This window comes from Fringilla coelebs (assembly GCF_963513975.1).
Source record: "Fringilla coelebs genome assembly, chromosome: 20".
NCBI classification, from domain to species: domain Eukaryota; kingdom Metazoa; phylum Chordata; class Aves; order Passeriformes; family Fringillidae; genus Fringilla; species Fringilla coelebs.
The window spans coordinates 3,135,301-3,150,992 of record NC_140046.1 but is presented as its reverse complement, the minus strand read 5'-3'; the positions used below and the strand labels follow the sequence as shown (position 1 = coordinate 3,150,992).

The 15,692-nt window shown below is 51.2% G+C and overlaps 1 protein-coding gene across 1 annotated transcript in view; it reads left to right on the top strand.

Moving 5' to 3' along the window:
* Positions 1 to 15,692, top strand: part of NXN (nucleoredoxin) — a 46,678-nt gene that overhangs the window by 26,587 nt on the left and 4,399 nt on the right. The window contains exons 2-6 of the mRNA XM_084218888.1: positions 6,673 to 6,790; positions 8,142 to 8,275; positions 8,622 to 8,722; positions 9,116 to 9,222; positions 14,099 to 14,278. Coding sequence (XP_084075014.1) covers positions 6,673 to 6,790; positions 8,142 to 8,275; positions 8,622 to 8,722; positions 9,116 to 9,222; positions 14,099 to 14,278 — 640 coding nt within the window. The remainder of the gene's footprint in view (positions 1 to 6,672; positions 6,791 to 8,141; positions 8,276 to 8,621; positions 8,723 to 9,115; positions 9,223 to 14,098; positions 14,279 to 15,692) is intronic.

Here is a 15,692-nt window from a genome sequence, read left to right as displayed (position 1 = left end):
CCACCCCTCGCCTTTCCTATAAACAGATGGAAAAATATCCCTTTCCCACAGACAGAAATTATTCTTTTTTCTTATTGCCTCTATGTTTACATAGCTATTTCTTATTCAGTGTTAGTCATTTGGGGGAGTAATTTATAGGGGCCATGGATGATATACTTCTACATGTGTCTTAAATTTTTCCCACATACGCTTTAACTCCCACTGCCCTCGCTGCTTTTTGTGTTTTTGCAGAAAGAAAAATGTTTATTAAATACCTTGCTCATGTGCAAGCCCCCTTTTAAGAGGTAAAGCATGGTGTGCACATGGAGGAAAAAAAAAACATTTATTGGATATACATGGAGGTGTATTTCCTAGTCCTGAGTGCAATGCTGCATCCTTAAATTCTGCATTCTTTGGGCTGTTGAATACAATTTGAGGAACACTTGAAAAAAATATATTTATGAAAAGCATCCTCATAGTGTTGATAGACCAGCCTGTCTGATGGCATCCTCCCTGCTTGATTTCCTGCCTGTGTTGTTATCTGTATGTTTAGTCAAATGCTGCTTCCTCCTGATCCTGAGATCAAATCAAGCTGCCATCCCAGCACCTCTTTGAAACCTGCACATGTAAAACAACCAGGCCAGCTCCCGTGTCTGCTGAGGGCCCTGGGGCTTTGCTCTCCATACATCATGTTAACTGCTCTTCAGCTCTGCTCAAATTAAATGTTTTCCTATCAGCTGTGGGCTGCGGAGGATCCAGCCTGTCAGCCTGTGTGTGTGTCAGGGGGAGAGCAGGCAGCCTGTGCTCAGAGCCAGCCACATGCTGCCTTGCCCTCCAACAAAACCCTCAGCTCGCTGTCCCTGGGATGGCACAGCCTGGGGAATTGCAAAGAGCAGCAGCCAGCGCAGGGGAGCAGGGTGGGGAGGGAAGGGGATGGGAGGAAGGGCCAGGACAGGAGATTGGGCTGGCCCAGGTCCCTCATCCAGGCCTTGGGCTGTGGAGCTCCTCAGGGAACAGAGCAGCCCTTGGCCACCATGCCAGAAACCCACAGAGAGGATTTCCTTCTGCTTCACCCCCAAACCTGCTGCTGCTGTGCTCCCTGCTCAGGAGGAACAAAAGCCCAGCAGCTGTGGGGCGATGTGGGCAGCCACAAGCTGGACCATGCCGTGCCAATCTCCCGCCGTGGAGCCGCAGCAAGGAGAGGATGGAAGCGACAAGCAGAACTTCTGGGTTGATTTTTTTTTTAGGTTTTTGCTGGCACCGAGTCATATTGCTGGAATGTCCACAGCAGGTGCTGCCAGGCTGAGTGCCAGGGGAGCCTGGCTGGTTTTAACTGGGCTTTGAGCCCTTGCAGGCAGTGTGCACATGCAGGGGAGCCATGGGGTCTGGATGGACCCACAACCCCTGTGCCCTGTCATGTCTGTCTCAGCTGTTCACATCAATCTCGTTTATTACAATCCCAAATCCTCCCTCCTCAGCTCATTAACGTTCCCGGAGCAGACATCTCTGTCACCATTGTGTTTTGTAATTAGATTTTGATTTGCTTTCAGAGAGGAGCAACAGCACAATGGACATTAATTTATCCCAAGCCTCGCTCGATCTCCTCCGTGTCACAGGGTCAGACCTTGGCGTGCACCATCTGGTCTCCCCCCACTGCTTGGCTGTGTGTTGTTCCCTCACCGTGTTCTCCTTCTGCTCAGGGGCTTCCCTGATGCACCAAGGAAAAGGAGCAGCGAGGGAGGCCTGGAAGAGCAGCTTTTGTCCAAGCTGAGCTTGAGTCATAAGGACAGGCGTGAAGTAGATTTAAATCGACAGGGAGAGGAGCAGCCTGTTGTCTGCAGAGCCTGGGTGGCCCCTGGTGCTTGTAAACCCTTTAAGGCACGATGTAAAAGCTGCAGTTTAACACTGTCAGTGAGTGAGGACAGAGGGGTTCCCGCAGCGCCAGAGCACTGGGAATGGCCATGGATATCTCAGCCTGGAGCTGCTCTGCGTGGCAGAGCTGGACACTGAGCTCTGCTGGTCCCTGCAGCCCTGGACCAAGGGCACTTTTCCACCTGAGGGCTGCTCATGTGTTCCTCAGACAGGCTTCACGTTTCAGCCTGTGGCTCTTGAATGAGAGACCAGCAAGAGCTGAGCCTGTGCTGTAATGGAAACCCCTCCGTGCTCTCACATGGTCACTCATGGGGCTTTGGAAGGTGAGATCTTTCCAATGCCTCACCAGAATTCTCCAGTGCATATAAGAGTGAATTTTTAGAAAAGTGGCTTTATGTTGTGCTGGTACAAAGCAGCAGCCATCCACAGCAGGAATATGTTCATTTGTTGCTGCCTTTGAGTATTTAAACTGGCTTTCTCTTCTGTTGCTGGTCAGGGTAGAAGTGTGGGTTGCAAGATGAGTAGAAACCATGTCTGCCCCCTGCATCCCTGGGTGGAGTCAGCTCCATCTGCAGTGGAAGAGGGAAGTGTGAGAGCTTTTATGGTCCAGTTTCACACAGCAGCAGAGAAATGCAGCCCCCAAGGAGGGTGGGAGCACTGCTTTCCCAGCAGCAGGGCTCACTGTGCTGCAGGCAGTTGTGCTTTATCTCTGCCAGCATTCACTGCTGCAGCTCAGGATTTATGTGAGCCAGTGAATGCGAGCAGGACTGATAAATCAATCAGCACAACCAAAAATAGCACCTGGCAGCTGTTGGAAGTGGGGGATCCCTTCCCCAGCAGAAGGAGCAGAGCAGGAGGGGATTTCATCCTCCCCGGCTGGGTGCCAGCCCTGTGCAGAAACAGCCGTGGCTGCTGGGGAGACCTCTCGTCTGACACCTTTATCTGGAAAAATTACTGTGGCTGTCTGCAAATGTCTCCCCAGCCTCTCAGCCAGGAATTCCCAGTCTTCAGGATGAGGGGAATAATGGAGCCTGTACTGGTGGGGAGAGCAGCCTTGTGCTGCTGCGTGGTCGATGTCTGGGGATCATGAGTGATCTCTGAAAGCCTCTCCCAGCTGGCTGTGGATGGAGTCATGGAGGGAGCTCCCAGCGTTTGTGGTTTCCAGGATGTCGTGGTGATGCTTTTTGTGCAGGGATAAAGTTACCAGAGGAATCTGGTGACTCTGGTTTTTCCACTGGACAGCTGCACTAAACCACCTGCACAGGAGCCAGGGAAGTTTCTGTGAGTTTCTCAGCCTGCACAGAGTCTTGTGAGGGGCTGTATTTCCTCACTCCTTCTCCAGTGGGTGTCCTGGGGTGAGCAGTGACTGGAGCAGGCCTGAACCAGGAGAGAAGAGTGCTGCAAGAGCATCAGCTGCTTTTAGGCTGAATAGTCCGTAGATTATTTCCACATCTGTGTTAGCTTTGGCTTGATCCCACAGATTTGCAGCAGCTGTTGGGAAGCAGAGCAGAGATCCCCTCTTTAAATGGATGATCAAATCCTTAGAGTGTGTGGAGTATGTTATTTCTGTGTCATCCTCTTCACGGCAGGAAAAACAGCTTTTCAGAGTTGCTGAGGCAGCACTCTGCCCTGCTGCCTGAGCTATCATCCCATCAGCCCGCAGTCTCACAGCAAGTTGTAATTTGCTTTCTGCATCCCACACCCAGCCTGACACAGAATCCTTTGTGAGGTGTGTGGTTGTGCAGCTACCCATACCAGGGATGCCTTTTTTCTCCTGGATTTCCCTTTCTGCATGGACTACAACCAGTGGGTGTAAGCTGAGCTTGTCCCTTTGGAGAACCTTCCCATGTGCAAATCCTTGGCATTTTACCCTGAGAAAAGTTAGCTAGCACAATGGTTTGCCTGCCACAAGACAGGTTGGGTCATCCCAGTGGTTTTAGGTGGGGATCAGATGTCCTTGCTGGGAGCTGTAGTTTAGGTGCAAAATAATGGCACAGCGTGGGAATCCCATAGGGAGCTGTCTTCAGCTGGGCTAAAATGAACCAGCCCATTTCCTATCAAGGTTCTGCCCTTTCAGGTCAGACCTGCAGTAAAAGGAGCCATCAGGTTTCCTTCCCAAATGTCTGACAGGCTCTGGAAAGGCTGGAAAGTGGCTGATGAGGGCCAGGGTGGTGGGAATTGTGGTCGATCCTGGCGCTCCTCCTGTGGCGCGTGCGTTTCTCATTCCCCATCAGCTTTCCTGGCGCACAGGGGACTCATCAAACCAAACTGCTCCCACTTTAAACAGCACATTCCTGGATGGAATTAATATGGTTAGTGCAGTGAGACCACTAACTTGCAATTCAAGGCTTTTATAGAAGGCTTCAAATGGCAACCCAGTTCCAGTTGCTTTACGTGCAGTTGTTGTGTTTGTTCACTGGTGTTGTGTGATGCGTTTCAGTGATAACCCAGGCAGCAAATCTGTTAAAAATAGGAAGTGCTGCTCAGCCTGTGTGAAGCTCTGAAACTTGGTTTGGTGTTACCTGGGCTGGTGGGCTGTGTCTGGGAGCTTTTAAAAACCTTTCAGTTTGAATTGCTTTTTCTCATTCACCCAAGGTGTGACTGAGCCTGACATGATGTTCTTCAGGTTCAAGTCTCAGAGCCCAGTGATGGACGTGCTCCCCCAGCAGCAGGAGATGTCACATTGGCCTCTTTTGATGCTTTTTGACCCTTTTGACACACACCTGGCTTGATGCTTGCTTGAGGCATTTTCCTTTGGACCCTCACTGATGAGTGAGAAGTGGCAACTCCTGATTTCATGGGGACAGAGTGTCTGGATTGCAGATTGCCTGTGCCATCCATGTCTGGGAAGCCAAGAGCGGTGCCTGCAGTTTGTGTCCAGTGGGGCCTGGTGGTTTACACATCCTGAGAACACCCAGGACCAGCTGTTGGCAAGAATTGCCCCATGTGCTGGACCTCCTGGACTGCCTGGGGCCAGCCGTGCCACGCTTGCTGCAGTGCTTTGAGCAGGTTTGGTTTGCTGTTATCCCCTTGTCTGGGGTGTTCCAGCCCCATCTCTCTGAGTCCATGCAGCCTTTTGGCTCCAAAGTGCAGACCCTGCTGCTTCCCCAGCCAAGCAAAACTGCCAGGACCCACCGTGATGCCCCGGGGGAGCTGCTTCTGTATACAAAGGACTTGACAAAATGAAGTGTAATGTAAGCAACTATTTAAAGAGAACGATCCGATTGCTAGTTGTAATTTCCTTATTGTTTGCAGCACCCTGTTAAATGCCTGTGATCCTTATAAAGAGCTTTCCCCCAGCCTTTAAACTTTACAGAAATGGATTTTACCTTCTGTGGTTTGAACACCGTCATTGTGAGGGGGCTGGTTTGCACTGAGTACAGTTTCTTTATTCTTTTCATGCCCAAGGCCATTTGGTTTGTGAATCCATTAATATGTCTGTTGGAAATGGAAGGCTGGGGGGTAGGACACAACACCTTGCCTCTCTCTCCGTCCCCAGGTCATTCCCATCTCAGGAAATGGGATTGCCTCTCTTTGCAAATCAGGGACAGCAATCTGCAGAGTTTTTCCTCTGGGAACACGTGGGTGCAGTTTCTGTGTGAGACACTGCTGGAAGCAGCAGCACATGATGGTTTCTCTGGCTCTTGTACTGGCTGGCACTGGTGGGCCCCTGTGTGCTGCTCCAGTGCCTGGGTTTTATTCTCCAAACTGGAGCACGTTGTAAACACAGGGAGCCCGAGGGGCTTTGCAGAGCGGAGCTTGATGTTAGGGGAAGGTGGAGATTAGTTTCCTTCCCCATTTGGCTCTTGGTTGTGGTTTGGCTTTTGTTTGAGAGTTTGATAATTCACCACTGGGCTGTTTGGGTTGAACTGCTTGGAGAAATGTAAGGAAAACGAGGTGATGGCAGCAGCTCCTCCGTGCATGGTGGGGAGAGCAGCTCTGCCAGCCCACACCTGCAGGCTGGGCTGTGCCAGCAGCTGTTGGTCCTGTTCCTCCTCATCCCAGCCAGCTTCTGTGCATGAGTTAAGCTCTGAATGATCCTGTGCCAGAAGCATGTCCTGGGGAGCGTGAGCCCAGGAGTGTGTGACACACAGAGGGCTCTGTCACCGATGCTGTGCAGAGCCGCGCTCGCTGCAAAGCGCAGTGACCAGCAGACTGCCCCATCCAGACTGGGATGCCCAAAATGTGCCCATCAGCCTGCAGAGCTGGCAGTGCAGGATGGATGAGCTGGGCCCCCAGACTGATGTCAAAGCCCTTAATCAGCTCCTGGGAACAAACCCGGGAAGCCCCAGTTACAGAAGAAGAATTTTTTTTGTGTGTTGGCCTTGTGCTCTGCCTGGCTGTGTCTTGGCAGGGGTTGCTGGTTTGTTTAATGAACATGGAAATGGGAGGGGAGGAAACAGCCAGGGAAGCATTACAAATTGCTTCAGAGCAGTGGCATTAAAAGTATTTGTGCTTACCATGTCTTCTAAACAAAGAGCTCAAAGCATGGCAAGTATTATCCCCGTTTTACTTGCAAAGAGGTAAAAGCAGGAGGAGGAGAAGCTTTGCCTCTGCTCACAGGCGAGCCCACGGAAGGTGGGGGACACACAGGGGTCTCACCTGAGGTCCTGAGGGGATGATGATGGTGATGGTGAGGGTCTCTCTGAGCCCTGGCCCAGCAGCTTTTCCTCACATTCCTTCACCCTCATCCCTGAAGCACCAACTCTGTTTCTTTGCTCACCTCTGACCTCTGCTCTGAAAGATGCTAATGCTCCAAAATCTTCCCCTTCACGCAGCCAAGTTTACCTTCCTTATCTCCCCTTCCAATCTCTTTTACAGCTGAAGCTGTGGAACAAGTACAGAGTCTCCAACATTCCTTCCCTAATATTTATCGATGCCTGCACTGGGAAGGTGGTTTGCAGGAACGGCCTCCTGGTCATCAGAGATGACCCTGAAGGTAAGAGCTGCAGTCCCCCGTGCCACAGAAACATGGACACACAGCTGCCTTTTCATCTCTGTTCATTCTGAATGGCCTGGGGGGGAGGGAACAAAGAACTATTGTCATAATTAACTATTCAAAGCACTGTGCTATTTTCGGCGTAAAATTTTCTGCATCATTCCTGCCAGATCTTGTGTTTTGGTTTTGCTTACTGAAAAGAACAAAGAATTTCCCTCCAGGATTTTTGTCTGGAGTGCTAATGAGGAAAAGGTTAGGCTAACTGAAACATGAAGTTTGGATTTTTCCCTAATGGAGGCACATGGACAGACAGAATGAGAGCCCAGACCTTCCATACCTTGGGAGCAGAATCCTTCCAGAATCCTGAGTGGGACTTTTATCACTGACATCACACTCAGGTTAATGCATTTCCCATTATTTAAAAATTAAACAGAAAAATGTTACTATTCTCCCTTGCTGAGGTTTGCAGTGCTGGGAGTTGGTGTTAAATCCATCTTCCTCCAATTTGGAAAAAACCTAAATGAGCCAAATTGGGAAAAAAAAGCCACCCAAATGTGCCCTTACTCCCAGACCCTGCAGACCCATCAGTCATCTGCTGTAGTGTCCATCCATTTCTTTTATTACTGGCTGATTGTTTCTTGGTGCAGTAAATCCTGCCAGAGTCTTTAATTCAGTGGCAGGAGCTGTGCAGCAGGAACATGTTGTGGCCTGAGCCATCTGTGATGTTTCCTCCTCTCTGGCTGAACACATGGATTGATTGCTCTGGGAGCTGGCAGCAGATGATTCAGAGCATGTTTTTGTGTACACACACAGCTTGCTTTGGGGTGCAGAGGGTTAGTGTAAGATATATATAGAGATATATGGTTATAAACACAGCATCTTTTACATATATATAGCTAAGGTTTGTAAATAAAAACATGTATGGATATGTGTAAAAATATATGGTTGGTATCAGCATAAGGGACACATTCTGACTGCATTTCTGAGCACGTACCACCCTGCCCTCTCTTGCTAAAATAAACACTGTTGATAAGGAAAAGGTGCCTCATCAGGCACAAAACCAGAGCAGGCTTTGTCGAGCTGAAGGTGCTGTGACTTGGGTGAGAGAGAGAGGTGACCCTGGCTGCAGTGCAGAGCTTGGCTCAGCTCAGGGCAGGGCTGTGGTGGTGCCTGACACCTGAGGTATTCTGCATCCCCCTTGGGTGGGAATAAACCCCAGCAGGGTTCCTCAGACAGGATCCCCTCTATCCTCAAGGTGGGATGTTTTTTCTAGTGGAACCTTCTGAATCTGCTGCATGCACATGTTACCGTCTTGTGTCTTCTTTCCACCCCTGTCCCACCCCCTCCCCAGGTCTGGAGTTCCCCTGGGGGCCAAAACCCTTCAGTGAAGTTGTTGCTGGGCCTCTGCTAAGGAACAATGGGCAGACACTGGACAGCAGTGCCTTGGAGGGCTCTCACGTCGGGGTCTATTTCTCTGCACACTGGGTGAGTAGGGGGTGCTGGGCAGAGCACTTGGAGTGGGCTCAGGGAGAGCAAAGACCCCAGGCTGGCTGGTGCTGAAGAATTTAAGAATTTAAGAAGAGTTTAAGATGCTTTGATCATCAGCACTGCAGTGGCCTGTTGTTCTCAGCTGTAAGGGGGAGAGTAGTCAGATTTTAAAAATGGAAGAGGTTTTTTTGGTAACTGACAGACCATAAAGCCCAGGCACGTTCAGGCACTGCAGCAAAGATGAGGTCACAGCAGTTCATGGTCACTGGGTCACCTGGCCCTGCTGGGTGTGGGGCTGGTCCTGAGCAGGAGACAATGTCCTCCTTATGCTTCTGTTTTGCAGTGCCCGCCGTGCCGGAGCCTCACGAGGGTGCTGGTGGAGTCCTACAGGAAAATCAAGGAGGCAGGCCAGAAGTTTGAGATCCTCTTTGTTAGTGCAGACAGGTGAGGCAGCCCTGACAGCCTGTGCAGGCAGAGCAGGTTGGCTCTGGCATCAGAAAGACTGCCTGAGTCCTTTCCCTCTGCCCAGCGGGGAGGTGCAGAGTGGGGTCAGCTCTGTGCTTCACTTTGTGCCTCTGGGGTCTGAAGGGTGCTTCCACTGCTGCTGTCACCACGGGGTGACATTCAGATGCCTTGGAGAATTTGAAATATTTTACTGGGGAAAAATACACCGTGGACTTCTTCATGAAGGACCGGGGGCTTTAAATTTAGTCTAACTCTCTCCCAGCTGATGGGATTTGGTGGGAGGGATAAAGGGCTGTGCAAGCCAGGTTTTGAATGAGGATGAGCCTGGCAAGTGGAGAGCTGTGCATGCCATGCCCTGTTCCCCTGGCACAGGTCAGAGGACTCCTTCAAGCAGTACTTCAGCGAGATGCCCTGGGTGGCCGTGCCCTACGCTGACGAGGCCCGACGGTCACGCCTGAACCGACTCTACGGCATCCAAGGTAGGAAAGGCCACACTGAGGCACAGATCTCCTTCTCCCCCCTCCTTTTGTTGAGCATTTGTAATGTCTCCTCTTGTTTAACTGAACCAAGAAAACAGCAAAGCAAAGCACAGTGCCCCAGGCGGAGCAGCTTCGTGTTTCTGCTCTCCACAAACTCACATTCCTACCACCTGCCAGGCAGGCTGTTAGTTGAAACAGGACTTCCATAAACAACCTAATTCTTCCTGGAAACTTGGAAGCTGTTTTTGGCTTGGATGTTTTTTGTCTAATTACAGATTTATTTATTTTTTGCTATTTCTTGAAAGTTTAAATTTCATTTTCTTGCTGGTTTATGTAATGCAAAGGCAGGCCATCGTTCTGTGAAGGGGCTGAGGAAGATGGCATCTGGTTTATGTTAGTGACATGAATTACAAAGGAGAGAGTGTTTGATGTAAACCATGGCTTTGCTTTTACTGTACGTGCCAGTGCCAGAATTCCAGCAGCCCTGGCTGCTCTCCCTGGGGCAGGGAGAGACTCTGTGTGTCTGGGTGGCTTCAAAGAGTCACAAAGATGATAAAAGCTCACAGCAGCCTTCCTGGGGGCTGGCACCTTGTTCCTGCAGGGGACAAACTGCAGCACAGAGGTGTGCCAGGTGACTGGCTGGTGAGGAGATCTCATGTGAGTACAAATAGTTTCTCCCTGTGGTTAAAGGATCTTGCTGCAATGTGGCTGTTCCTCATCTGTTTCTGTGTGATGTCATAGAATCAGAATATGCTGAGTTGGGAGGGACCCATCAGGATCATAGATCCAACTCCTGGCCCTATGTAGGACACCCAACAATCCAACCCTGTGCCTGAGAGCTTTGTCCCAATGCTTCTTGAACTCAGACAGGTTTGGTGCTGTGAGCACTTCCCTGGGGAGCCTCCTTCAGTGCTCAACCACCCTCTGGGTGAAAACATTTTTTTCCTGATATCCAACCTAAACCTCCCCTGACTCAGCTTTGTGTTGTCCAGGTGGGTGCAGGCTGGCAGAATGTTCATGTGATCTGCAGGGAAGGAGGAGTTTTGCCAAAGGAGGCAGAGGGCTTTTGGGAAGAGTGACAGGAGAAATAATCCCTCCTTGGAGTCCTCTCCAAACTCCCCTCCTGGCGTGAGCTCAGGTGCTGCCACTCAGCCCTGTCCCCTGACCTTAGCCCAAGAATAACCATCAGCCTGCTTTAAATAGCCATCAGTTTGCTGCTAATGACCTTCCCATGAGGTGAGAGCTTTCCAAATTCATCTGTCTTTTCCCAGCCCACTCACAACCCTCTCCAGTGCTGGTTTCAGCCCAGCGCTGCAGGACTGCTGCCAGTTTCACTGGGACTTTCTGTAAATAAGGTGTCCAGACATGGATACTTGAGCACCAGGCATGCTGTAGCCAGGGAAACAGTTACAACAGCTTTCCCTCCAGCTCCAGCCTTCTTAAAGGTATCTCTCTTTGTTGTGTGCCGACCTGGAAATGTAAATATTGGCTGTAATTTGTAAATATTCCCCTGCACCCCAATCCCCTCCTCTGTCCCTGAATCTCAGCTCCATGCAGACTTTGGGGCTGCCAGCCTGTTTGCAGTCAGGCTTCTCACACCAGCTGGGACAAAAACATCCTTAAAACAGAGCTGGGCATCGTGGGCTCTGCTCATCCCCACACGTGGTTATTCCACCTCAATGGAAAAGGAGATCTGTGTAACCACATCTGCATTTCCCACACTCGTGGTTCTGATGTTGCCTCTCTCAAAGCTCTCTTTGGAGCTGCACTTATGGTCAGTGAGAAGTGTCCAGGTTACCATCCTGGTGCTTGGGTTGTGAGCACAACATGAGGAGGTTTCCCTCTTTTTTTGAAGGCTGGGTACTGAAACAACAGAAGAGTTTGTCTTCCCTGTCTGCTTTAAGTTCCTGAGTGGTGGAAAGCAGCAAGAGAGTCAAATCTCTTGTTGTTTTAGTCCCGTGTTGGCCCCTACAACTTTTAAAAACTCAGTATAAAATGCAAGTTGAGTTATAGGCCTTTATTTGGGTTTACTTTGAATGCCTCTATTCATAACTCATGTGCACTCAGAGGCTGTACCCTACCACCTCTAGTAAATTGCTTCTGGGTGCAGAGCTGTTCTGAGAAAGAGTCATGTCTTGTGTTGTGGCTGCTTAGAAATAATTCCCCTTTGTGCAGGCAGCTCCCAGTCCTGCCTTGGCTGAAATCCCCTGGCCTTAGCTCTCCTTCCAGTGGGATGGGGAGCAGTGATAAACTCGATGCTGTGATAGGAATCACCCCTTGTTGTTGTGTATCTCACGAGTTCCCCAATATTCCCCCAAAATTCTCTTTGGGATTTGCAATGCCTTCCAAAAACTGTTTCTCCTCTTCCCCATGCTTTAGCCCAGACACACACAGGTCACCCTCACAGACTGGAAATCACTGCTACAGGAGATTTCTGGAGCTTTCTTCTGAAAAAGTGAAAAACCAGGAATAAAATGCACCACCTGTGCTGTGGTTGGTGTGGGGTTTGCTTCGCTGAGATTGTGATTGCTCACCCAACAGACTTCCTGCAGATGAGATTTCAGTGTCGGGTCTGGGGTTTAATATATAAATATGTAAATGCCTTGCCAGGTTGGGTAACAAACCATTTGGCCCCTGTGTTTTCATAAAATGCTGGCCCCGTGGGAGCCAAATCCATTTTCTAGTGCATAAAATCCAACCAAGGCTGTCTATGCTAATTCTCATCCAAGCTTATACAATATTCATTGCAGTGTCTGATCGCTGATTCTTCTTGATAAGTAAATTCTGGTGTTATGACTTAAGGCAATTACCAAATCCCCCAAAAGGCACTAAAATAACAAATAGTGGCTGGGACCAGCGGGGAGGGGGAATGATTTGGGTTAGCAGGTGTGAATAACATTAAGGATGGTTTCCCTGTCCTGCAGGTCTGTGTCCCCTGGAAACAGGGTGTGTCTTTTAGGGGAGTAGTCACAAAGGTCACCTGAGATGATGAGGATGTGAATTATATTAAAAAATATTCTGGTTTTTGATTCAGTTTTGTATTTGCAATTGGAGGTTCAATGGCTGGGTATTGGAGGGAGGGGGAATCATCTGCATATGCAAATTAGGTGAAGTCTAAAGGAATGCTTTGAGTAGTGGATGAAATCCTTGATAGCTGCAGAATCACAGCGATCTGTGTCTAAATTGAGCCCTTAATTTTCCCAAATCAGCAAAGCTAGTTTGAAACCTGTGCCTGGGAGTGCTGCTCAGGCTGACTGATGACCTGAGGAGCCTGTCCCTCATGTGTAATGGATGGAAAGCAGGCGTTTGGGGTGGGGTTGGCAACCCTAAAAGGACCAAGATCCGAATCCTGCCTGCTGCTGGGCACTGCGTGCTTCTCCTGGTGTCAGTAGCACTTTGTGCCTGTAAGGGCAGGGCCAGCGTGAGATTTCCCAATTCCTTCCAGTCTGTTTAACCCATCCCTGCCCTGGGGCTACACTGAATTACCAGCAGGTAATGAATAAGCCTTTTTGTGATACAAAATGGTTTTCTTGGCGTACCCTAAGGATCTGCAGGCTCAGCCATTGGGCGGGTTCCTGCACTGCTGCTTAGCACCAGCCCCAGCGCAGGCAGGAATTCGGAGGGCTGGAATGCCGGGAATGCGGCCGCTGCCTGGACCTGCAGGAGGCCGGGACACACAGATGGCCGAGTATTTCCTAGAGAAACGCCTCCGATTCGAGGGCTTGTGAGTAACTCACTGTTGGACAAACACGGGAGTGCTCAGTGCCAGCAGCCTGGCAGGGGCACCCACGCTGCCTGCCCCCTGCTCAGGGAAGGGCTCTGCAGGGTATTTCTGAGAAATGAGCTTTAAAATGGACCTTGTGATGAAGGGCACGAGTGTTTCAGCTTGCCAGGGATGTTGCTGGGTGTAGGAGATGCTGCAGAAGGAGCAGGGCAAAGCCCAGGTGATGAGCAATGACAGCAGCACTTGGCACTAAGGCTGGTCACGTCATTTGTCCCTTGGGGCCTGATCCCACTGTCCCCTCTTCCTTCCTTGTGGGATGTTTCTTTGTCTCCCTGATGACAGAGGAATGGTGTGCTTTCCAGATGAAGTCACCAGTGTGACCCACCCGTGGCTGTTTTGTGGCCTGAAGGCTGGTGCTTATCAGATGGGATGGTCACCAGCTGGTGTCCAACCTGCCCCACTGCAGTGACATTTGATTTGTGACTTGTGCTGTGCCTCTGCTGCAACTCTCTTCACCTCCTGTACAAAGCTTCTCCTTTATGACTAAACTTTTCAGCCCCATAGATCAGGGTAAAATGTTGCTTTTTCCCAAGGGCCAGACCATCACTGGATATCCCCTGAGCCACATCCTGCCAGGATCCTGTAGACCTGGACGTTCCTGCACAGCTTTGTTAGTCTCCAGAGGGATGTGCTGTGGAAATGGCTGGGCCATTAGTGCAGAGTGCTGGAGGGCTGTGGGGGCAATAATACACGGTGTTCTTCTGGGAAGGAACACACCCTGCTTCCTGGCCACTGCTGTCTGCAGGCCTTGAGAGTGAGTTCCTGGGAATTGGGCTCTTCCAGAGGCAGCCACATCTGGGCACTGGGATGGTGGTGCAAGTGGGATTTGCACCCGTGGGCAGCAGACAGCAGCAGGGCAGGGAGAGGCAGGCAATGCCAGAGCTGTCTGTCAGCTTCCTGCTCTGGCTCCTGACTCTCAGTGCTCTGCTGGGACGGAAACAGGATCCAGGGAGCTCCATCCCCGCTGGGTGAGCCGCACAGGGGCAGGAGGCTCGCTGGGCTCCTGCCAGAACCAGAGGCCATAGGAAAAGGCCTTTCTCCCCACACCCTGTGCCTGGCCATTCATGCTTTGGCTGTTTTTTTCCACTGCAGGCATCCCCACTCTGATCGTGCTGGACCCCAAGGGAGAGGTGATCACGCGGCAGGGCCGGGTGGAGGTGCTGAACGACGTCGAGTGCTGCGAGTTCCCCTGGCACCCCAAGCCCGTGCTGGAGCTGACCGACTCCAACGCCGTGCAGCTGAATGAGGGCCCCTGCCTCGTTCTCTTTGTAGGTATGGATGGAGCATCCCTGCTCTGACAGCAGAGCCTGTGCTGGGGGAGGGGGCTGGGTCACCTGCCAGCTTGGCTAGAGCTGGCCACGGGGCTGGGGACCTGCCTCTGGTGATGACAAGGTGCCTGGGAAGGGATATCATTCCCATTTTCCATCACTGTGTGCTCACAGAAAGGCCAGTGGGGGAGAGAGCTCCCTCTGGAAGCCCCTTAGCCCCTTTCCTGTACCACAGCAGCTCACAGGGGTTTGCCAGAGCCTGCTGTGCCCATGGAGCTCCTGCAGCTCCCCCACACCACCCTGGGATGCACTGGAGCAGCGATTGGCAGCACAGAGGAGCTGTCACAACAAAGGTGTGGTGGTGGCTGTGGGTAGGAATGCTGATGAGCTGTTGGGAGTGTGAGAAATACACTGTCACAGCTGGTGGTGGTGGAGATGGGAAAAGCCTTTCTGGAGCAGGGACTTCAGGCACACGTGATGCTACAGAGGAGTAAGAGGAAGTGTGTGTGCAAGGGATTATAGATTTGTTCTTGAAACCACAGCTCAGGGCTTGAGCCCTGAACAGGGCTGTGACAGAGCAGCCTTTCATGCTCTCCTGGTCCTTGATTCCCTCAATTCTCCTGGCTGCAGGACAGGGCAAGCTTTTTCCCCAAAGTTCCTGTCCTTTCACTGCTAACCCACACATGAAGCTTCCCTGCAGTCAGAAACAGGCCTAGAGCTACAGATGGCTCATTCTTCATTGCTTCCCTGCCAGCAATGGACACAATAACTCAGGAAAGGGCATGGCTGGGGTGAGCTGTGCTGCAGGCTGAGCCCTGGGTGGGCAGCACTGGGGTTCACACAGCATCCCAGGCAGGGAATTGAGGTGTCCTGAGCTCTTGAGGGGGTGCATCTGTCCCCTGTGTGCTGTGTGGAGTTTGGGGGGTGTGCTGAAGGAGCCCCCCTTGCCTTGCTGGTCCTGTGCCTGGCCCAGGGCAGGGCTCGTGTCCCGCTTCCTCATGTGCCCTTTGTGAGCAGCACACACTCCTCTGCAGCTCTGATAACATGGCCCTCGCTCCTTTCCTTCTTCCCTTTCAGATTTCCTTTTGACCCTGGTTATTTATTCAGCAGAGCCCAGCAGGGGATGTGAGCACAGAGCCAAAAATCCTCTCCTCACGCGGGAAGGGCCGGCTGGCCACGCCAAGCCTGATGGATTGGGGCTGGCGCTGCAGGCCTCTGCAAAGAGTTATTTTTATCTTGCTCTGAGCAAAGTTTTTCTATCACCTTGCTGCAAACAGCTCATCAGGGGAACAGCTGGGGCTCTTGCTCAGTGCTTTTGGGGTTGGATGGTCTTGATGAAACCCACCAGTGATGTGCTGGGGCAGAGATGCAGCTGGTGCTGCAGCAAGGCAGGCACTGGGAATGGGGGCTCCTGGCCA